We start from the raw sequence: 23,189 nt of genomic DNA, 5'->3' as shown, positions 1-23,189 counted from the left end.
AAAAAAAAAAAAAAAAAAAAAAAAAAAAAAAAAAAAAAAAGAGAGAGAGAGAATATCAGATATGTAATACAAATGAAATACAGATTCATGTAAAAATGTGAAATCCGCATAAAGGCACAAAGAAAAATAAGTCACTATAATTCCATCATCAGAGATAAAGAGATGGTATATATCTATATGCATGTAGCTACAGGTAGATCTGTCTATATAGGCTTACATCTATCTATATCTGTATATCTATCTGTTTCTGAGAATGCTAATAGTGTTTGTGTGTGTGTTTATACACATATATGCATGAGCATACCTGATAGATAATACACCAGATAGCTTGGTGCTTAAGAGCGTAACCCAGGAACCAGCCTGGATTCAAATCTTGGTTTGCCACTTATGCCTTTGGTGAACTTGTGTATGTCACAGTTCCTGTATCTCTACAATGGGAATAGTAACATCAGTACAGTACTTACCTGAAAAGGTTAAATGAAATCATACATGTGTAAATGTTTTATAGTGCCTGGCATGTAGTAAGTGTTCAGTAAATGTTAACCATTATTGCTATTAACTCAAACAGATTCATGTTTGTTACTGATTAAGATCATATTACAAGTACTTTTAAAAAAGAAGCTTTTTAGTTTGATATAATTTTATATTTATAGAAAAGTAGCAAAGATGATAGAGAGTTTCATATACCCTTCACTCAGCTTCTCCTGATGTTACCATCCTCTATAACCATGGTATGTTTATCAAAACTAAAGAATTAATACTGGTACAGTGCTATTAACTACACTACAAATTCTGTTGCTAGTTCATCAGGATTTCTTGTTTTGTTTTGTTTTAAACTGTTCTTTTTTCTGTTCCAGGAGCCAATCCAGGATATCATGTTGTATTTTGACAAATACCCTTAATTTTAATTTTTTGAGGCAGAGTGTCACTCTGTCACCCAGGCTGGAATGCAGTGGTGCGATCTTGGCTCATGGCAACCTCTGCCTCCCAGGCTTTAGCAATTCTTATGCTTCTGCCTCCCACGTAGCTGGGATTACCGGTGTGCGCCACCATACCCAGCAAATTTTTTGTGTTATTAGTAGAGATCGGGTTTCGCCATGTTGCCCAGGCTGGTCTTGAACTCCTGAACTCAGGTGATCTGCCTGTCTTGGCCTCCCAAAGTGCTAGGATTACAGGTGTGAGCCACTGTGCCCAGCCTTGACAAATACCTTTATAATTTCTAAGTGACATGTGTTGAGGTCTTGACATTGAATAGTACAAAATTTGATATAGTCTAGGATGTAGATGAATAAAACAGGGGTTAGCTCCCTAAAACCTGTGTGTTGAAGATTTCCATGATTATGAGAGCTGGTTGCCACCACCATATTGCCTTCTTCAGTGGTTAAGTCACTGTCCATTGCTGTGTTCTCTAGCATCAGTAAAAGAACAGGAAATGAAACCAGGTAACTTATTTTTGAAAGGCTGGTGACCTCTGGTCTGAAGATGTGCATGGTACAGAGCAGTGTCCTCTAAGGAAAGAGTGAAAGTCAAATGGGCAGCAAGCCAGAGCTTGGCAGATTGCTGTGAGAATGAGTTTGTCTGTATATTTACCACTCAGTTTTCTGTTCTCAGAAGCTGAAGGTCTTTGCTTTGGAGAGTCTATGGCTCCATGCAGTTTTTAGTTAGTGTGTTACTGTAATAGCTTTCTCACTACCCACTTTCAGTAGGGCACAGCTGCATTGTAGCAGAAGGACCTGAGATACCCACATCAGCAGATCTATGGATAAAATGAACATCTTCCGGGGAGAAAGGAAAGTGGAAAGTCAGATCTTATATTCTAGTCAGGAACTTCACTTTTCTTTCAACACTGGGATAAAGGAGGTCTATCCCAATGTTGACTGTGTTCCTGATTTTGAATGCTACAGCATGTGCTGCTGGAAGCAGGTAGCTAGTTCTGTGTGAGTTTCCAGGTTTGGCTGAAGGGAGTGGCCTCTGAGACCAGGGTGCTCATGGTTTATACCTCATTGTGGTTTGTTTTCTCGTTTTGTCTCTGATGATAGTGTGCTGAAATTTCATACTTCTCGTCTTGCTTTTTCTGCCAACTCTTCCCATAACAGTTCTCAGAATTCCTAGAACTGGTTAGGAAGGGAGAGAAGAAGGAAGTTATTGCCGAAAAAGTTCACTCCAAAGCCATACAGAGAATAGAAAATAAGTATAGGCCAAGGAAAATGTTTCTGCTGTTAGAAGGCAGTTGAAGATGAGGAAAATGTTATTATTGGACTGTTTTTGTTGTACCTAAATGCTACTAACGTCTTTTTCACATTGTTGATAGTAATTATTTTTTATCTTTATTGGGCTGTTTATTGAACTTTTTTCTATTTACTATAAGAATGCTGTTGGGTTTCTACTCAACTTTTTTTTCTTTTGTACCCAGAGAGGTTTCTTCCTGTTCTTTATTAGAACCTGTCTTCCCAGAGATTCCTGCTTACTGACCCAGTGATCTGACGTTTCTCTGCAGATGCCTTCTGGCAAGAGGGGAGAGCCTCTGGAACTGTGTACAGTGGGGAGGAGAAGCTCACTGAGCTCCTTGTGAAGGTGAGCATCCAGTTCTTGAGGGAAGCCTGTGAGATCTGTGCCAGTTTACATCATCTCCTTTTTTCTCCTTACTTTGGTAATTAGAAAAATTACTTAAGGAAAGCTTATTGTTACAATAAAACCATGAAAGTTTCTCTTCACTCAGACATAAGCAAATATATATAATATTATCAAAGACATCTTCAGTCTGTAAAATAGTAAAATGTTATTTAGGTTTTCAGGCTTTGCAGATGTCCTATGTAGAAGGCAGATTACTAGGGAAGGTAGGTCTGTTAGATGAGGTTTTTTATGGTGAGACAGATTTTGTTTGGTAAGAAGAGATAAGGAAACTCTCTCATAATTTTCTCAAATCATATGACCCAAGATGAGCAGTGATCTAACATGTACTTCAAATAATTTTCGTTGTTAGCTTCTTTCATTTCTAATCAAATTTATTTATTTTATTTTATTTATTTATTTTTTTTTGAGACGGAGTTTCACTCATGTTACCCAGGCTGGAGTGCAATGGCACGATCTCGGCTCACCGCAACCTCCGCCTCCTGGGTTCAGGCAATTCTCCTGCCTCAGCCTCCTGAGTAGCTGGGATTACAGGCATGCACCACCATGCCCAGCTAATTTTTTGTATTTTTAGTAGAGACGGGGTTTCACCATGTTGACCAGGATGGTCTCGATCTCTTGACCTCGTGATCCACCCGCCTCGGCCTCCCAAAGTGCTGGGATTACAGGCTTGAGCCACCACGCCCGGCCCAAATTTATTTTTATTTTATTTTTTTAGAGTCAAAATCTCACTCTTGTCACACAGGCTGGAGTAGAGTGGTGTGATCATGGCTCACTTCCTTGAAGCCTTGACCTCTTGAGCTCGAGTGATCCTCCCACCTCAGCCTCTTGAGTACTTGGGACTACAGACGTGCACCACTATGCCCAGCTAATTTTTGTATTTTTTTTTTTTTTTTGGTAGAGAGAGGGTCTCACTGTATTGCCCAGGCTGGTCTTGAACTCCTGACCTCAAGCAACCCTCCTACCTTGGCCTCTGAAAGTGTTGGGATTACAGGTGTGAACCGCTGCACTCAGCCCTCACATTTATTTTTATTTATTTATTTATTTATTTTTAAAATATGGAACGCTTCACAAATTTGTGTGTTATCCTTGCACAGGGGCCATGCTAATCTTCTCTGTGTCGTTCCAGTTTTAGTATATGTGCTGCCAAAGGAGCACCTCACATTTATTTTTGAAAGTCCACTTCATCATATAAAATTGGGGTTGTACTGATGATCTTTAAAGTCTTTGTTTATTATAAATATGAAACTACTTATACTTTACTAAATAAATATGATAGGTTTTGCATATCTTGGTGTAATGCTCTGATCTTCTGTGCTTAAAATCTTTCAGTAGCTTCCCATCATCTATAGGATGAAACAGGTTCTTATGCAGCAGAGAATACAAGTTTCTTCATGAGCCAACTCCCACATATTTTTTCTTAACTACTTCTCTTTATTTCCCACATAAACATTAATTCTGCCTTTTCTCTTTACTGAATGTGTCATGCTCTCATCATGTTGTTTTCCTTCCCTTCCATCATTCCTCTTGTTCTAAATGATGATTTCTCCTCATCTCTCAAAGTTCCACTCAGTGGACACCTCTAGACCACTCAGGATGTTAGTTGTTCCCTCTTCAGGGTCCTTTAACACTCTGCACACAAATCTGGTATTGCAGTCGATAACAGCTGCTTTTTGCCAGACACTCTATTAAGTGCTTCACAAGCATTATGTTATTATTGCCAGAACTAGAAGTTAGCTACTGTAACAACTTCTGCATATGAAGAAACAACCTTAGATTATTTGACCTACACAGCTAAAAGTGATAGGCAAAGCTAAGATTTCCTGCTGGGTCTGTTTGGTGTTATAGTCTGCTCTTTTAACCATATTTATACCTCTTTCCTTACCACATTGTAAAATTATTAATTTACATATTTGTCTTCTCCACTATGTTTTGATCTTTTTTAGGTTGAAGAATATATCTTACCTTTTTTTTCCAGTTCCTATCATTGTGCCTAATACTTAGAAACTCTTTAGTGTGTGATTCTTTGTCCTGTATAGTGTAATAGTTTAATTTCACATCTGCTTGCATTTCTTTGCAGGCTTATGGAGATTTTGCATGGAGTAACCCCCTGCATCCAGATATCTTCCCAGGATTACGCAAGATAGAGGCTGAAGTTGTGAGGATAGCTTGCTCCCTGTTCAATGGGGGACCAGATTCATGTGGATGTGTAAGTATATGCAAGTGGCATCCAATGGCCTTATTTTTTAGGTGAAAATAGAGGAGTTTATTAAAAATATTTTACTATACAAGTAATATTTGATCATTGTAGAAAGATCATCTTACTACTCAAGGAATATTTGATCATTATAGAGAGAGCCTAATTAACTGCAGTTTTAAATGTTGCTTGTAATTTTGTAACCCAGAGAATGTCAACATTTCGGTGTATATTCTTATAGATATTTTTCTCTTCACCTTTTTATTTTGAAAAACTTTGAACCTACATTCAATTGCTAGGATAGGTTAAAGAACACCTTAGATTCACTAAATGTAAATATGTTGCCATATCTGCTCTCTACACGCCTTCCCTCCCTACCCCCGTCTTCTCTTATCCCCCACCCGCACTCCCCCCATCCCCCTATTTATCTATGTATACTTTTGTTGAGCCATCCAGCAGTGTTTTTACTATACTTCCAGTTTTACCTGAGCCAAAGTTTAGTTTATTATTTTGCTGTAAACTGAACCTCATTTAGTTGGTGTTAGGAATCAAAAAAGCAAGAAGATATCATTCTATTTAAAGAAACACATGAGAATTCCTTGTTTTACCTGTTCTTTCAAGTAGATGGTTGTTAGTTTTCCTAAACTTCTGTTTAGATCTGTTGTCTTTAGAAAAAACTAAATCTCAGGTTATACAGGATAGATAGATTTAATTCAGTATGCTGTAATGGTGTCCGAGAGGTGCGAATCCTATTAGATACTCATCATATTTGCAGTCATTATAAAGACTGCAGATTTAATTACTGAAGGGACCATTTGAAGACAAGGACACCTAATAGTTTAATTTTGTTTTGTTTTTTTCTCCGGGAAGCATTGTTTTTGTTTTGTTTTTCTAATATGTTAGCACCATGAAAATCATCGTGTTCAGATATTCAGTAGTAATTAAAGTGATACTCTTGGCATTCATTTTCAGAACAAAATACTGAAACTGTTAAAAAACAGAACCACCTATAATATAATAGCAGTTTTCCTTAGAGTATTGAGGTGAACAGGGTGACTTTCAGAGGGAAGATTATAATGTACTCACAATATATTCTCCTGTGCCATTAGACTCTTAAAGAACTTATAAGAGGCCACAGAGTAAATAGCCACAGAACAGTTTGGCCTTATCTGGTAAATTTGAAGATACATGTATCTTATGACCCAGAAATTCTGCTACTCCGGACATAATCTAGAAAAATCAGTACACATTTATATCAGGGTATATGGACATTTATATTCATAGCAATGGGTCGGGCACAGTGGCTCACGCCTGTAATCCCAGCACTTTGGGAGGCCAAGGCAGGCGGACGGCGGATCACAGGTTAGGAGTTCAAGACTAGCCTGGCCAATATGGTGAAAACCCATCTCTACTAAAAATAGAAAAGTTAGCTGTTCGTGGTGGTGGGTGCCTGTAGTCGCAGCTACTTAGGAGGCTGAGGCAGGAGAATTGCTTGAACCCGGGAGGCAGAGGTTTTAATGAACCGAGATTGCGCCATTGCACTCCAGCCTGAGCGACGTGGTGAGACTCTGTCTCACAGACACAAACATAAATAAATATATATATATATATATTCATAGCAATGTTATTCATGATAGCTCAAAACTGGAAATAATTCAAATGCCTATACACAGTACACAGATGGATAAATTGTGGAATGCTGTTTGTGCTTGTAGTCCATTGTAGCTGTTATTCAGATTGATGCTCAAATTACTTCATCCATCTTCGGCTGGTGAGAACATCTTCATATTGGCTCCTAGGTCCATTTGCATGACCCAAGTAATCTTTGAAAGCCTTTTCTCTTTCTTTCCTTTTTTTTTTTTTGGACAAAATATTCCATGTTCACTGCCCATTTCCTGCCCCAGGCCTACAGTCAGCCATTTGTCCAAGGAGCCCTGGTTCATTTAAAACTAGGTCAAGGCCGGGCGTGGTGGCTCAAGCCTGTAATCCCAGCACTTTGGGAGGCCGAGGCGGGTGGATCACGAGGTCAAGAGATCAAGACCATCCTGGTCAACATGGTGAAACCCCGTCTCTACTAAAACTACAAAAAATTAGCTGGGCATGGTGGCGCGTGCCTGTAGTCCCAGCTACTCAGGAGGCTGAGGCAGGAGAATTGCCTGAACCCAGGAGGCAGGTTGCGGTGAGCCGAGATCGCGCCATTGCACTCCAGCCTGGGTAACGAGAGCGAAACTCCGTCTAAAAAAAAAAAAAAAAACTAGGTGAAATAAGTACATAGTTCCAAAGTTACATTTATGGAATGAGAGGCAAAAAAAAAGAAAAAAAAATTAACCAGAGTGCAGTCCAGAGAGACAAAGAAATAGAAAGTATGAAAGAAATGTTAAGAGATGCAAAGGATAGAATGAGAAGGCTAACACACATCTAATTGGCATTTGAGAGCAGCCAGAGAACATAGATAACCTACAGAGGCATAACTGATATTCTCAATAGCAACAGTGGCTGGGGCAGGTGGGGGTAGATGACAGATTGGCTGTAAATTGAAAATTGTTGGAGCCTGATGATAAGTAGAAGCCCATTGGGCTTTTAAATTTTATTTACTATAATTTCATTCTTAAGAATTCTGTTTTGTAGTTCTCCTTTTATTTTGTTTTATTTTATTTTATTTTTTGAGACAGGGTCCCACTCTGTCACCCAGGCCAGGGTGCAGTGGTGTGATCTTAGCTCATTGCAGCCTTGACCTCGCTGGGCTCAAGTGATCCTCCCACCTCAGCCCCCCAGAGTAGCTGAGACTGCAGGCATGCACCACCACGCCTCGCTAATGTTTGTATTTTTGGTAGAGACAGGGTTTCACCATGTTGCTTAGGCTGGTTTTAACTCTGACCTCAAGTGATCTGCCTGCCTTGGCTTTTAAAGTGCTGGGATTACAGGTGTGAGCCACCACACTTGGCCGTCTTTTTTTTTTTTTTTTTTTTTATCTGCTTGGTTTTTTTTTTTTTTTTCCTTTCCTTGGCTTAAATTTTGTTTACTTAAACATATTACACATAAATATTTTGTCCTCTGTGTCTGATAATTCCAACATCCATGAGCCTTACCTGTCTGGTTCTGCTGGCTTCAGTCATGGTTCCTTGTTTCCTTATATTTGTGATTGTTTTAATATGAGCCACTTATTTTTCTGGGAACCTAGGGATTCTTTGAGGCCTAGATTGAAGTTAAGCCTGGAAGTTCTCTTCTTCCAGAGAAGATTTGTCATACTTTTGTGAGTTGCTGGGGATTGCCACCACACTGGAACCAAATTAAGCCAAATTCTCAGCTTGTCATTTTGTTCTGCAGAGGTAGTGTGAATTCTGACCACAGACTCACATGAAGACTTCGTTGTTTCACATTCTTGAAAGATTCTTATTTTTCTTTACTTGAACATCAGGGTTGAGAAAACAGTTTTTCTTTTCTTTCCTCTTTTGCATTAGTGGGATTTATTTCTTGTACACTAAGCGTCTGTTTTTTTCCAGCCATCTCCTGTTGGACTCCTTACCTTGGGCAGCCTCTAAATGTATTTTCTGGTCCATCCTTTGCTCTCCTGTTTGTGTTCTTTTGAAGTCTATAGGGGTTGCTGCCACCCTCAGGGTGAAAGCTAGTTTTGGTGTTCTCTTATCTTGCAGGATTCTTGATTTTGCTTTGTTTGGGGGTTTCGTAAGTTTCTTTATGTTAGCTTAATGATGGGTTTAAATTTTTTTTTTTGATGTTTCATCAAGTTTTTTAGTTATTTCAGTTAGGAGGGTTGCTCAAGGTATATAATCTATATATTGCTGAAAATAGAAGTTCCGTAACTGTTTTTTCCTTGTGACAGAGCTTTGTATATTTGAAAGCCCCTTTCTCCCTGAATCTTCTCTGCCCCGAATTTTTCTGGGTAACTCTGCTGCTCCTATGATTTTACAGCTCTCTAGCCATCAGTCATTCTCTGAATGCCTTTCCGTTGTCTCTGGCCTGACTGAACACAGTTCTCCATGTGTGGAGTGGCACTGATCTTTCAGTCTCTCTATCTTTTTAATCTGGGTTCACTAAACTTATCTCAGACCTTTTCCTTCAAGTCAGCATTTTTATTCTCGGCAATGTTTATTTTTTTTTCTCGCTATTCCTAATGTTTTTATTAGTTCTGTGTGGATGCTACTGGCTTTTTTTTTTTTTTTTTTTTTTTTATTAGTTTTTTTTTTTTTTTTTTTTTCAGATCTTTATCTCATTCTGTTGTTTCATAGTCTAGGCTTTGAACTCTTTGTTTTCTTAAATTCATGTTCTCATGATATTTTCCTATAGTGAGAGAGTTGTAAGGAATTTCCTTCTGTCTCTTAGCTTGTTTTCTTCTGAGGTGGGCTTTTATTTTGCATGCTACGTGCTACCTTTTCCCTTGCCTTTCAGTATGTTTGCATAGTTGCCTTGCCATTTTCTCTCATCCTGGGGTGGCATTCTCCAGACTTTGTTTGTTCTTATGCACTGTGGGCGCTTCTTGTCTGAGACCGTTTGGTTGGGGACAAAGTCAGCCAAAGCTTTGTTCTATCTGTAAGAGAATATCTGGGTCTGTTCTGAGATTCTCTTAAAAATTACCTATCAGAGTTCACTCTCTTATTTGGAAGAGATAATACTCTTTGAGCTCTGATTATTTATTTAATTCACTTAAGTCTTCACTCCAAAGAGCCAGTCCTGATGTTCTCTCTCCCATTTTGCTCATTTCTCCCTAGCAGCCATGTTTACCACACACTCATGAGAAGAGGAAGAAGATAAGGAAACCCCCTCAGCTTACCTCTCTGCATATTTGGAGGTCTAAAGGGAAATTCTCAGGATTTTGCTGACTTTGCAGTACAGTTTCAGGGGCTGATTAGAAACTAGTGTTTTGTTTACTTCTGCTTTCTGCTGCCCCCCTCTCCCTCTCGCTCTCTCTCTTCTTTCTTTTTTCCCCCTCCCCTTCCCTCCCCTCCTTTCTCTTTCTCTTTCTTTTCTTTTTCCCAATATTTGAAGTTTATTGCATTAGATTATTTCTCTTTCCTTGTTTGGTGGTGGTTGTAGGTTTTGACTCTTTTCTCCCACTGCCACCACCTTTTTTTTTTTTAAATTCCCATCTTACTCCAGAAGTCCAGGCCTAAGGTTTTTTTTGTATTGCTGCAATTAAACCATGTCTCTGTTATTATGACCTTCTTCAGCACATGTGTCAGGGATCAGGAGAAGGATGGCGTGATTCCCAGGCTCTTCTAATATTTAGACTTTTATAAGATAACTAATCAGCATTGGTATTGTCTTTTTCCCTCTCCTGCTTTGTCTCCCCCACTCCTCCCTTAGCTTCTTATTTCTCTCTCTGGATGAGCTGCTTTTGCTGTAGAAAGAATTCAGTGTTCAGAGTGGGAAGCAAGAAGACAAGGCCAAATGACTGGGCAGTTTTTAGGCTATTCCTAGCTGAGAGTTGTAAACTCTTCTCATTCTTTGTTCTTCAACCTAAAAGTATCTTTCTTTCTATTAACTGTGTTTGTCTCAGTCACAATGATAGAGATAACTTCACATACTGAAAGAAATTAGGTTACCATGTGAAACATTCTTCTTGTCTTGTGCTAATGTCATCAGATCCAAACAGAATCCAAGAGAAAATTTTCCAAGTAGATGGTGTTCTCTTGTTTTCTGAAATACATACTGTATGTTAAAGTGAGAGTTTTTATACATGTTGAAAGAAGTTGAATAACATAACAAGTAGTTACTGAGGCCTCTGTTTTCTTACTTCACAGTTAAATTTCTGTTTTTTCTTTGGGTATAGAAGGTAGAAAGAAGTGGAATTTGTCTTGCTTAGGATTGAAAATGAAACAATAATTTAAAAAAAAGAAGTGGAACAGTAATACAATTTTAAAACACAGAATCAGAAGTAAAACTTAAAAGTAGAATTTAGGGCCAGGCACAGTGACTCACACCTGTAGTTACAGCACTGTGGAAGGCTGAGGCGAGTGAATCACCTAAACCCAGGAATTCGAGACCAGCCTGGGCAACTTGCTGAAACCCTGTCTCTGCAAAAAATATAAAAGTTAGCCAGGCATGGTGGTGTGTACCTGTAGTCCCAGCTACTCCGGGGGGGCTGAGGTGGGAGAATCTCTTGGGCCTGGGAGGTGGAGATTGAATTGAGCCCAGATCACACTATGACACTCCAGTCTAGGTGAAGGAGTGAGACTCTGTCTCAAATAAAACAGAAAAAAGTAGAATTTAGATATTCCTACTTTTGCAGTCAAAAGTACACTGGTGTTTGCATAATAAATAATAATGTTTTGACTAGTTATTGGACTAGAAATAGGCCACATGAAGCAGGTGACTAGGAATTTGGAAATATTTTTGCTGAGGTCATTACTGGACCTTCGGAAGAGATTGACGCACTGGAGACTTGGACTTCGCTGGTCCCTTCCCAGCTTTCTTCACAGCTGGCCTGGCTCCTTGCGTGACCTTCTGAGGTTTTATGCTAAACCACAGGACATGCTGCTGATTTGCAGAGCTGACCTCAACTGTAAGCACTTAGTCTTCTGCAACACAGAAATGCAGAGAACTACAAGCAAGTGTCCCGTGCCCAAGTTCAGTGCATTATTTTGTGGTGATCATCACATGTTTCATAAAGACTTCCTGAGTCAAAAAATGACTTAACTTTTCTCAGCTAATCTTCTATATAACTCCTGGCCACAGGGATTTTGTATCCAATGGTATTTTTGTCCTATATGTGGATATTATTTTAGGAAAGTTCAGTGGTCACTTTCTCTGATTCCATCTTGTATTAAGCTACACTGAATATCAAAATGTAGAAAGTTTTACTTCTTATCAACAAATGCTAATGTATGACATTGAGTGAAGACTTTAATTTCTCAAGGGCTCAGTTTTTTCACCTGTAAATTGAAAAAACCTTTCAAAGATTATATGACTCTTCAGAGATATTAAGTCTAAGAAGTTGTCCAACTAGTTTAGTGTTGTGGCTCTTTGTTTTGGAGTGATTCATTCTCATATATTATTTTAAAAAAAATAGCCAGGTGGCTGTGACATGCCTGTGTTGGTCAGGGTTTACTGAGAGTCAGGTCAGGCATTAAGAAGTATGGAGGCCAGGCACAGTAACTCACACGTGTAATCCCAGCTCTTTGGGAGGCCGAGGTCGGCAGCTCACTTGAGATCAGGAGCTCAGAACCAGCCTGGCCAACATGGTGAAACCCTGTCTCTACTAAAAATACAAAAATTACCCAGACGTGGTGGTGGGTGCCTGTAATCCCAGTTACTCAGGTAACTGTGGCAGGAGAATCACTTGAACCCAGGAGGCTAAGGCTGCAGTGAGCTGATATCACGCCATGGCATTCCAGCCTGGGCAACAGAGTGAGACTCTTGTCTCAAAAAGAAAACAAATGGATTGAGGGTCTGTTTGGTGTCAGCGTCCGTGCCAGGTGTTAGGAATGTTGTCATAAACAGATTGGTCCCTACTGTCATGAATCTGTAGTCCAGTGAGGAAAATAAGATGAATAAAAAGATCCCTACGTATTTTTGTTTCAACTCTGGTAAGAAGTTTGTTTATCAGAGGGGCTAGGCCAAGCTTTAGGAAAACGTTTTACTTTATTTTAACAAAATTAGGATTTTTGTTTTATTTCAAATAAGGCCACAAACTTCTATCAAGTAGAAACTTCTGCTATTCTCTCTCTTTCAAACTTGTCAAAACCACCAGTTTACTTTGGAAAATCTGAATGTCTCTTTTTAGCGTATTGCACAATTTACTAAAATTGTAACATCACAATTTCACATTCTTTAACAGGCATTGAAGATTTAAATAAAATAATTCTGATATTTTTGAATGGCATAAAATGCCCTATCTTATCTGAAAATGGAAAAATTAACACAGAAATGTAAATGGATTGTGCATACGTGGGATCTGGGCAGATGTGCATTTGTCTAGACAGTGCTGAGTTTCTGCCCATTATTTAGTAGCTTTCATTCTTCTGAACCAAAATTAGGCTTAGCCAGTAAAGCCAAATTTTCATTCTGGAAGACTGCCTTGCAGTGTCTGCCTTGTAGCATGCATCCAAGACCTTCTCTATTTCTATATCAAACATTGTCAAGATCAGGGCATGAAGAATCAGGGCATCCTTACTCTCCCCCAGCAGATGGCATCTTTTCTTTATTATAGGTGACTTCTGGGGGGACAGAAAGCATATTGATGGCCTGCAAAGCATATCGGGACCTGGCCTTGGAGAAGGGGATCAAAACACCAGAAATGTATGTATGTGTGGCTGTTTGTCCCCTTTTGGATTTGTCTGTTGGAATACTACTATATGAAACAGAGCCAGATGATAGTCTATTTTCCTGCTGCTTCTCTTCCTCTGGTAATTCTGGTCCCCTTTTCCCCTATCCTAGCTCCTCTGCCCTTATCCTTTTACGTTCAGTAAAATTCTAAATGGATCAGCCAGTTATTTTTAAAGATCATTCTCCTCCCCTCATCACACATAGTATATACTACAAGCAAAAATGAGATCCTTTTTCCAAAACGTGAGTTTGAAGACTACATCTTTGAATCCTGTGATATTTGCAAATTATTTGGAGCCTAAAGAAAGCTCTCTAGGTACCTTAGTTCTACTTATTTTAGAAAATTACTTAATATTATAGGCTGCCTCCAGGGTACTCTCTGGGAAAATTTTAGTGTGAGGGCTGTTTTCTGGGAGGAAGAATAAAAATATCTTATTGAGATTTACCCACATTGCCTTCCTTGGACATAAATTTCATGTTTGGTTACGTTATTTTCCCTAGACTGTCCATCCCTTTGTACAGTATGTTTATCCTACATCTTAATATTTTCACCACAAGTGTCAGTGACAGAGGGGATTTATTGCATATGGTCTCATGCTGTGATTCATACTTAGCATCAGAGAATAAACCAGGCTGCCATTCTTTCTTCATACGTCACTCTTAGGTGCTTGGTAGTTCTTTAGCAGTGGAGATTTTTCTCCTTAAAAGGCACAGATTTGTTGTATGAATGGAATAGTTGAGGGAAGTCTAAAGCCAATACTTACCTGTGACCTCATTTCCTCTTTCAGCACTATTTGAAATACTATTTCCAAAAGTGTAGGAGAAATGGGGGTTTTAGTGTCTTCAGGTTTGTGGTTTTTCAAGGGGCCACTGAGCTGATGCTTGAAGGATCTGTGAATATTTCTGCTTGAACATGGGTTGTGCTGGGAAGCCTGCTTCTCATTCTCACAGAGTGCCTGTCTTTGATAGGCAGCCGTTAGCCAGCTCTACCTTATGTTGCTCTCATCCAAAGTCTGTCTCCCAGCTTTCCGCCTGCCAGCCCTGTTTTAGGCTTCGGATCCCTCACTGTGGGATCACTTCTGAGTCCTCTGCCTATTGCCAGAATAATTTCCTGAATAGGAGGGAAGTTTCTACAGAAAATCAATTGGCCTCTTTTTGTGTGTACTTGAAAAGTAAAGCAGTATAAATACTTAATATGGGGAAAAATAATCAGAATTTACTCCCACTAATTTAATTAGCTGCTAATGCTTTTTAAATTATTTTGGTCTGAATTTCATTATTCTCCTCTTCCCTGTCATCTAGTGTGGCTCCCCAAAGTGCCCATGCTGCATTTAACAAGGCAGCCAGCTATTTTGGGATGAAGCTTGTGCGGGTCCCACTGACGAAGATGATGGAGGTGGATGTGCGGGTGAGTCCCTCTGGAGGGCCCACGGTCTATGCTGGACTCTGACAGCAGAAGGGGCTCTTGCTAACTAACCATTTCCAGTCACACTCAGACGGGCTCTGCCTGCCTTTGATTGTAGCAGCGAGAATATCAAACTGCACTGATGGTGATTGACTGCAGCTTCAGTCTTTTCATAGGTTCATGAATTCTGAAAGAGGGGTGATCTAGTCACTAACTTGAGACTTTAAAGACACCATGGGTTTTGCTGTCAGCACCACCACTCTTCCTTTCTTTTCTCTATTTGTAAAGTGAGCATGGGCTCCCTTCCCCTAAGACTCTTACTGTGGCCCAAGCACAGCGGCTCACATCTGTAATCCCAGCACTTTGGGAAACTGAGGAGGGAGGATTAGTGAAACCCTTGAGCCCAGGAGTTCGAGACCAGTCTGAGCAAAATAATGAGACCCCATCTCTACAAAAAATTTAAAAAATTAGCTGGATGTGGTGGCATGCACCTATAGTCCTAGCTACTCGGGAGGCTAGGGTGGGAGGATCACTTGACCCCCAGGAGATTGAGGCTGCAGTGAGCTATATTTACAACCACTGCACTCCAGCTTGGGTGACAGAGTGAGACCCTGTCTCAAAGCAAAACAAAAAGTCTCACTGTGGTTTTGGTTGGCTTAAATAATACCATTGTCATTATAAAAGTGATTATTGTTATGCCTCACGTTTGTGTAGCGGAACTTTCTAGTTTGAGAGTTCTGTCAGAATCCCATTTGAGCTTTACGACATTCCAGAGAGGTTGATCAAGCTGTTATTGCAGTTCACAGATAAGGAACAGACTGAAGTGGTGTACTCAGGGTTTCACTGCTGGTAGGCTGTGGGGCTTGGACTCACATTTGGCTCTTGCCTCTTAGCTCAATATTGTGTTTGCCCCCACAGCAATTGTATTCTTATTTTGTGCTCTCAGACTATTCCCTGAATGGGCCTACCTGGACTCACCTGTGTCCTGTCACCATAGTGGGATGTAGTCTGCTCCTAGTTGGAGTGGTGGAGGGGATGCTAGTGGAACTGGAACTCTCAGCTAGCAGCCCAGATTGCTCTTGGCAGCAGAAAAGAAGAGTAATTGCGACATAGATTCTCATTTTCCATTAAACTTTAAATCCCTAGGCAATGAAAAGAGCCATCTCCAGGAACACTGCCATGCTCGTTTGTTCTACCCCACAGTTTCCTCATGGTATAATGGATCCTGTCCCTGAAGTGGCCAAGGTATATGGGAGAAATGGGCTGCTGTGGCTGGCAATGGATATTTTAAAACAAAGCCTAATGGAGCAGTACTTGGCAAATAGAAGCGACTTTTATTTTAGTTTTGACCACAGTAGGGATGAGTAGCTCTCATCAGCCCTAGGGAAAGCCCTGAAGCTCTGTTTGAAGCCTCTGAAAGTTGCTAGTCTCTGCTGTGGGGTAAGATAGTTCTTTAATCTGGATATTCTGAAATCCAAGTCTTGCCTGTAAGATTGAGTTCTGGAAATAATCTGCATGTAGGTATGTGCACACCAGAGGGTGGCAATCCACATGCTGCCCCTCAGCACCTCCCTCTTCCTCTGTCCTCATCCTGTAGTGACTGAAGCAGGACCTTTCCCCTGCGCAAGAGACAGCCTAGGTCAGAGCTCTACTCATTTCCTTTCTGACTTTGCGGGTAGTTTGAGGTCATGCTTATTTAAATATAAAATAGATACCATATTTCAGCTGAATTATTTTGAAGGGCAAATACATTTGAAAGATAAATTTTGCCAGGAATGTTAAAAATAGCAATTTTTTAAAAAAGCATATGAGGCATAATACAAAATAGCCTTGTTTTTATAGCCCATCTTTCCACCCCTGTCTTGCAGTTTTTATTATAGGGCTATAAAGGAAATTCTCTTATGTTCTTTGTTTTTTGGAACAAGCTGGCTGTCAAATACAACATACCCCTTCATGTCGATGCTTGTCTGGGAGGCTTCCTCATCGTCTTTATGGAGAAAGCAGGATACCCACTGGAGTACCCATTTGATTTCCGGGTGAAAGGTGTGACCAGCATTTCAGCTGATACCCATAAGGTGAGCAAGAGGAGATCAAGTGTTACCAGTCGATTATTTTGACTATTGTTGATAAAATAAATTGGTAGCTTCCCCAAAGTATAAAACTATCTATAGAATTCTCATCAGATGCTTGTTTTACACTCTCTCCTTGCCATCACCAGGTTAGCTGGTTCAGGTGATGGGGTATAGTGGTAGAATTGACAAGCAGTGAAAAGGAACCTATTACCCTTATCTCAAATTGGCTAAGAGAATTTCTGTATCCATTGACTGTGTGTAGCTAGAGCATGCTAGTATAGTGGCGCTTCCCTGAAGCCTTGAGGTGATTTGAGGTGGAGGTTAGGGTGGTGTGAGGGTTGATCGTGGACTTTACACGCTGGTAGATAACATTACAGTGCCTGTGCAGCTGGGCTCCTGAGCCTAAGTGACAGGAGAATGTTGATGGAAGAGTCCTTTGGGAAATGGGGAAGAACCTGTGTGCTCAGGAACATTCAGCATTTGAGTCGGCCATGCCTGCCACCCTTGGTGGACTGAGACAGAGTCTAGATCAGTTGATAACGCTTCTGAGTATAAATCCAGATGTGGAAGAAGTATTAATAGTCTCGGGAATGTGTACCTTGTTTTGATTGCATTTGCAAAGCTTGTTTTAAACTCAAGTGTATTAAAGACTTGTTTTTTAAAATCTATATGATCTACAGCAGATTTTCAGTCAGCATCTGTTTCTTCCTCACCACCCAGATAGCTCCTGTGTCCTTTTCCCATAACCATCCATTTCTGGATGGTTCAGGTAATGAAATTAGTTCCACGTTAGTTTTAGTAAGAGTTAATTAGGGGGGCAGATGTTCTATAAGGAAACCAGTTACGTGGTTAATTTTAAAGCTGTATTAAGTAGCTTTTAGATCTGAGCACCATTATATTCTTTATGCATAATAGTCTTAGTAATACTAAGCAAAAAAGATGGGAAGGGGGTCAGTTGGTGATTTTAACTCAAAGTGACAAATTCCATCCTTTCCTGGCTTCCATTGGAAACTTATCCTTGTTTCCATCCTGACATATGGCTCCTAGAGAAATATTTTAAATAAGAAAAACTACATACTGGGCAAGAGAAATACATTAACTGGGCACTGTTCTTCCCTGGGTCTCAGATTCCTCATTCCTAACATAGAGAATTTAAACTCCATCCCTTAAATTCCTTCTACCTTTTAACATTTTAAGTTTGAATCCTTAATGGGAATGGGAAACATTACAGAGAAACTGTCAAATAAATAGGATTTCCTTTGCATGCTGAGAGCTCTGGGACAAGGTCTGCCAGACAGAACTATACTCTTACTTGTCTCGTCTGCTGCTTCTTCCACAGTATGGCTACGCCCCAAAAGGCTCATCAGTGGTGTTGTATCGTGACAAGAAGTACAGGAACTATCAGTTCTTCGTTGATACAGATTGGCAGGGTGGCATTTATGCTTCCCCAACCATTGCAGGCTCTCGGCCCGGTGGCATTAGCGCAGCTTGTTGGGCTGCCTTGATGCACTTCGGTGAGAACGGCTATGTTGAAGCTACCAAACAGATCATCAAAACTGCTCGCTTCCTCAAGTCAGAGTATGTGTGGAAGACTGGGATTCTGCCTTGTCTGTTGCTTTTTTTCCTACTAGGCGCAAGGCACCTGCCTGGCTATGCATCCACAGCCCTAGCCCACCTCTTGTCTCTTGCAGGACAAAGGGTTTAGGACAGCAGCTTATGAGTGTGGTCCTGGCCTGGGAGGAGAAGCTCCCTTTGGAGGGTCTTTAGAGACAGGGGCCTCATTTGTAGGTTGTCTCATCTCTGTGGATGTCTTAACAACTGGCAGCTCTTACCCTAATGTACAATTTAATGGTTAGGACAGTGATTCCCAAACTTGAGCATGCATCCTAATCACCTGAAGAGCTTGTTAAAACACAGATTGCTGGGTCCATCCCTAGAGTTTCTGACTCAGTAGAACTGGATAGGACCTAAGGTTTCCATTTCTGGAGATACTGATGCTATTGCTCCAGGAATCATACTTTAAGAATCATTGGAATAAGAAATATTTGGAAATGGGCCAGAAAGAATGAGGAAAGGAGGGCAATGAAATCTTGGGTTAAGCCAAGGCCAGAACAGGCTACATGCTTTGTCTAATGTATCTGTTAACATCTTACCTGCCTGTCTCTCTATGTGTCACTTGGATTGGGAGGCTCTTTTAATATCTTGAGGGGTAAGGAAAGCTGCCAGCAGGCATTTCTCATTTGAAAAAGATTCTCGACCAGGCGTGGTGGCTCACGCCTGTAATCCTAGTGCTTCAGGAGGCCAAGGCAGGAGGATCGCTTAAGCCCAGGAGTTAAAGACTAACCCAGGCAACATAGTGAGACACTGTCCCTACAACAAATATAAAAATTAGCCACATGTGGTCGTGTGTACCTTTGGTCTCAGCAACTCAGGAGGCTTAAGGCAAGAGGACTGCTTGAAGCCCAGGAATTTGAGGTTACAGTGAGCTGTGATCACACCACTGCACTCCAGCCTGGGTGATAGAGCGAGACACTGTCTCAAATAAATAAGCAAACAAACAAATACATAAAAATTATATAGGTATATGTATATAAGTCCTCATATAGCTCTGCTTTTGTTAAGACTTGCTATGCCATTTGTTGCTCTAGGGATTACATACAACTTGTTAGAACTGTGGAGATGGACAGATTATTTTTCCAGAAATTTTTTTAGTACATCTTTTCTGCCTCAGAAGCATGTAGGGGAATATAATTGGGAGTTGGGTATAAGGTTTGAAGTCAGTGATTCAGAGTCATTGGATCTAGATGGGGTTTGGGCCTTGGAGTATTTCTATTGTTCCAGCTATGATTCTGATCTCAGTAAGAACCACTAATCCCAGTCTAGCCTTCTTCTTTTTGAAGATAAGACTGAAGCCCAAAGAGTTAGATTGCATTCATTATAAGGAAGACTTCGAACGATTAAACAGATAGTGACCAGAAGACTATATGTGACCAAATTTCCTTTTTCTTCCTTTTTTATTCATTTTTGTTTGTTTGTTTGTTTGTTTGTTTTAAGACTGGAAAATATCAAAGGCATCTTTGTTTTTGGGAATCCCCAATTGTCAGTCATTGCTCTGGGATCCCATGATTTTGACATCTACCGATTATCAAACCTGATGACTGCTAAGGGGTGGAACCTAAACCAGCTGCAGTTCCCACCCAGGTAAGCTCGAAGAAGCCTTTTGCCCTTATTTTGCTCCATGACTTTGGAAGAACTTGGGTGGTAAGGTAACCTGAGTATAGAGTTTGACTGTTAGAGGCCAGTACTTTAGAAGCGACTGTAGCATCCAAAGAATTTCTGTCTTGCCACCTGGAATTATAAAGAACAGTGCCATTTGCTTTAAGCTCTGGCAGAATTAGGGCACAGCCTCCCTAGACCAGTGGTTGGTCATGAGGTTTTTCTCCCACTCTCTAGCCTGTATACTGTCCAGTCCATCTTGTACACAGCATCAAATTGCTCGTATAAAATACTCGTTATCTGGCCAATCTAGTTCAAAACCTTCTGGGAGGTTTGTAATTATTCAGGCCTGCTACTGCCATCTTTAGTAGACTTTTCTAACCTAATCTTCCATGATTCCTTTGAGTAAATACACCACTCCAGCTGAGTAGGTCTGTTTATACCCTCTGTGTACAGCTTAGCCTTCTACACCTTGGTGCATTGCCAGTCCCATCTGGACCATCTTTTTCCCTTTCCACAATTCCACTGACCCCATTACATTCCTTCAGGGCGAGGTAGAATTTCTTCTGTGCCCTGAAGTCCTTTAAGAACCCAGCCATGTGGCCCTGTCCCATGAGAGCACATGGGGGCTGATTATCTAAGATGAAAGTGTCCCATTGATAGTGACGTGGTTGAAGGAATGGTGGTGGAGTTCGTGAGGGGATGGGTGGGACAAAGCAGGCAACCCTGTTCTTCCTCTTAGCATGGTTGTCGGTCGTGCTGAGAAGCTCTGAGGCCAGCCCACGGCTGACGGCACAAGCATGGGAGAGCTGGGATTCCCAGGAGGGGGATCAATTTGGATGACTACACTTGCCAGAAATAATGTGAAAGGGCCACCAGGAGATTCCCGTATTTGGGGCTGCATTATTTTAGAACATTTTTTCTTTCTTCAAGGTTCATCTGTCTCTGTCTCTTTCCTAGTATTCATTTCTGCATCACGTTAGTACACGCCCGGAAACGAGTAGCTATACAATTCCTGAAGGACATCCGAGAATCCGTCACTCAAATCATGAAGAATCCTAAAGCGAAGACCACAGGAATGGTAGGGACACTTGGTGTTTTTTTTCTTCCCTTGGAAATTTAGGTGTTGGTGGAGAGTTTGAAAGAATCAAATGACCTGTAGTCTGTTCCTGCCCCTGCCCCTTTGCCACAGACATTTTTCATTTGTTGTCTGGAGCTGATGATCTCTGTGTCACCCACTCTTAGGGTTGCTGAAGTCTCAAATGAGATACACTATAAAGCACCTTGTAAGTTAGAGACTGCTGTACAAAAGCACCTGGTAGTAGCATCCATTTGAAAAGAAAATTTTGACACAGGAAAGGTAGTAAACATGTTTTCTCTGGAATTTTCTACAGTAAATCTCTTAGGCTAGCTCCTTTATGCAGAAAGGCCAACTGGAAAGTCCCTGTGAAAGTTTACTATTTCTGATAGAATGATGGGATGCCTGAGGTGGAAAGGGTGGGGCAGCGCACATGCGAAGCTAGGACTCAGGGAGAAGGGGCTCATCACTGCAGTTTTATTCTTGCTCCTGGATCCAGCCTCACTAATAATGTCTTTGTTTGGATTTGTAGGGTGCCATCTACGGCATGGCCCAGACAACTGTGGACAGGAATATGGTTGCAGAATTGTCCTCGGTCTTCTTGGACAGCTTGTACAGCACAGACACTGTCACCCAGGGCAGCCAGATGAATGGTTCTCCAAAACCCCACTGAGCTTGGACCCTTTCTAGTCCCAAGGGGCTTCCAGCCTTCAGAAGGTTCTTGGGGTATGGAACAGTCCATACACAACTTTGACATCTGGTCTGGCTCCATAGAGCACAACTCAAGATAGACTATGAGATAGCTTGAGCCTCAGGATTCTTGTTCCTCCTCTTGTCATCCTTTTGTGGTTTTTAATTTGAAGACCCCAGAGGATTCCATTATATAATGATTTTGCCCTTGTTATAAATGTTACCCTAGGAATTGTTCTAACCATTTCCTTTTCTAAAATCTCTAGCTTTCAACTTCACTTAAACATTGTGTGGCAGCTGTGACCTGTCCTGATTCTGTAGAGAAGCTGGGGTGCAGTTTATGAGATAGCTAGAGTTTCTTTCTCAGGCTGGAGGCGTTTACGTAACAGATGTTTCCCCAGCTGGGTGTGAGGTGTACTCTAAGCAGGCAGCTTTTTCAGCCCCCCAACCCACCCTTTTTTTTGAGACGGAGTTTTGCTCTTTTGCCCAGGCGGGAATGCAGTGGCATGATCTCGGTTCACTGCAACCTCCACCCCCCAGGTTCAAGCGATTCTTCTGCCTCAGCCTCTCGAGTAGCTGGGATTACAAGCGCCTGCCACCACGCCCAGCTAATTTTTTGTATTTCTAGTAGAGACGGAGTTTCACCAGGCTGGTCTCAAACTCCTGATCTCAGGTGATCCACCTGCCTTGGTCTCCCAAAGTGGTGGGATTACAGGTGTGAGCCATCATGCCCCCACCCTCTCTGTCTTACGAGTAGGTTCGTTGTCTATCTTAGAATCACTTCTGTTGCAACTCATTTTGTTTTTCCAGGACACAGATCAGCCGGGCTGCGGCTCCCTAATACGCAGGACAGGGCTATTCTAGCTTACTTGCCTAATCCTCCCAGGCAGGGTTTGGGGTGGTCTTTTCTGTGTCTGCAGTCCCCATCTGACACTTGGTTGCCACCATTTTTGGAGATTCTTGTTTAAAACGATGCTCCCATTGACTTGTTCTTGTTACCATGGACTAGGAAGAAAACATGGTTTCCAAATATTCTAGGAGCTTTTGGCCATGGTTGCTGCTTCCTGGAATTGCTGGTAGTCAAAGCACACCTGAGCTCTATCCTGGACTGGTGGTGAGCAGAAACCAGGCCTTTTTCTAGGCTTTTCTGAATGGTCCTCCAAAACCATTCATATTAGTTAGGATCTGAAGGCTGTCATTCAGATAGTCAGATTTCCTGACTATCTGAATAGGATGAGCATCCAGATTCAAATTTGTCACCAGAGTTGGTGGTGGTCCTTCCCTGCACCCTTGCGATAAGCCATCATGTAATGAAAATATGTTTGCTTGAAGGAACAGCTCAAAGCACCTTCACAAGTTGCCTTGACTTACCCTAGGTGGGTGTGAAAGAGCACCTATTGCAAGGAAAATTTTCTCTATTAGTGTGTTCTTCTGCCTCTTCCCCCTTGATTCAGCTTTCTAAGGTACTATGGCAGTTTTGCCTCAGGTGCTGGACATTTCTCAGCCGTGGCAGCACAGGGAGAGAAACAGGAAAGCAGAATGGCGAGCAGCCTTATGGCCCAGGGCCTATAATCCCAAGACGAGCTGCTCAGGGTGGTGCAGGGACAGGACCAGACC

General features: G+C 41.2%; 1 protein-coding gene and 1 non-coding gene across 5 annotated transcripts in view; one reads left to right on the top strand and one right to left on the bottom strand.

Annotated features, from left to right (window-relative positions):
• SGPL1 (sphingosine-1-phosphate lyase 1) overlaps positions 1-21,875 on the top strand; it is an 82,784-nt gene extending 60,909 nt beyond the window's left edge. For all 4 annotated transcript variants that reach the window (XM_037745828.1, XM_017548847.2, XM_017548848.2 and 1 more), the window contains 10 exons: positions 2,498-2,574; positions 4,712-4,840; positions 12,996-13,084; positions 14,414-14,519; positions 15,663-15,761; positions 16,442-16,591; positions 17,928-18,166; positions 19,643-19,789; positions 20,765-20,885; positions 21,415-21,875. In XM_037745828.1, the coding sequence (XP_037601756.1) occupies positions 2,498-2,574; positions 4,712-4,840; positions 12,996-13,084; positions 14,414-14,519; positions 15,663-15,761; positions 16,442-16,591; positions 17,928-18,166; positions 19,643-19,789; positions 20,765-20,885; positions 21,415-21,555 (1,298 nt within the window). In that variant the 3' untranslated portion in view covers positions 21,556-21,875. The remainder of the gene's footprint in view (positions 1-2,497; positions 2,575-4,711; positions 4,841-12,995; positions 13,085-14,413; positions 14,520-15,662; positions 15,762-16,441; positions 16,592-17,927; positions 18,167-19,642; positions 19,790-20,764; positions 20,886-21,414) is intronic.
• LOC119474154 lies at positions 3,684-3,789 on the bottom strand. Its single transcript, XR_005203448.1, has one exon. It is a non-coding gene; the product is annotated as a U6 spliceosomal RNA (small nuclear RNA).
• Positions 21,876-23,189: the final 1,314 nt, after the last annotated feature.

Source organism: Cebus imitator, unplaced genomic scaffold (genome assembly GCF_001604975.1).
Source record: "Cebus imitator isolate Cc_AM_T3 unplaced genomic scaffold, Cebus_imitator-1.0 Scaffold215, whole genome shotgun sequence".
In the NCBI taxonomy this organism is placed as follows: Eukaryota; Metazoa; Chordata; class Mammalia; order Primates; family Cebidae; genus Cebus; species Cebus imitator.
The sequence above is the reverse complement of the archived record's forward strand: the minus strand, read 5'-3'. Positions and strand labels throughout refer to the sequence as shown.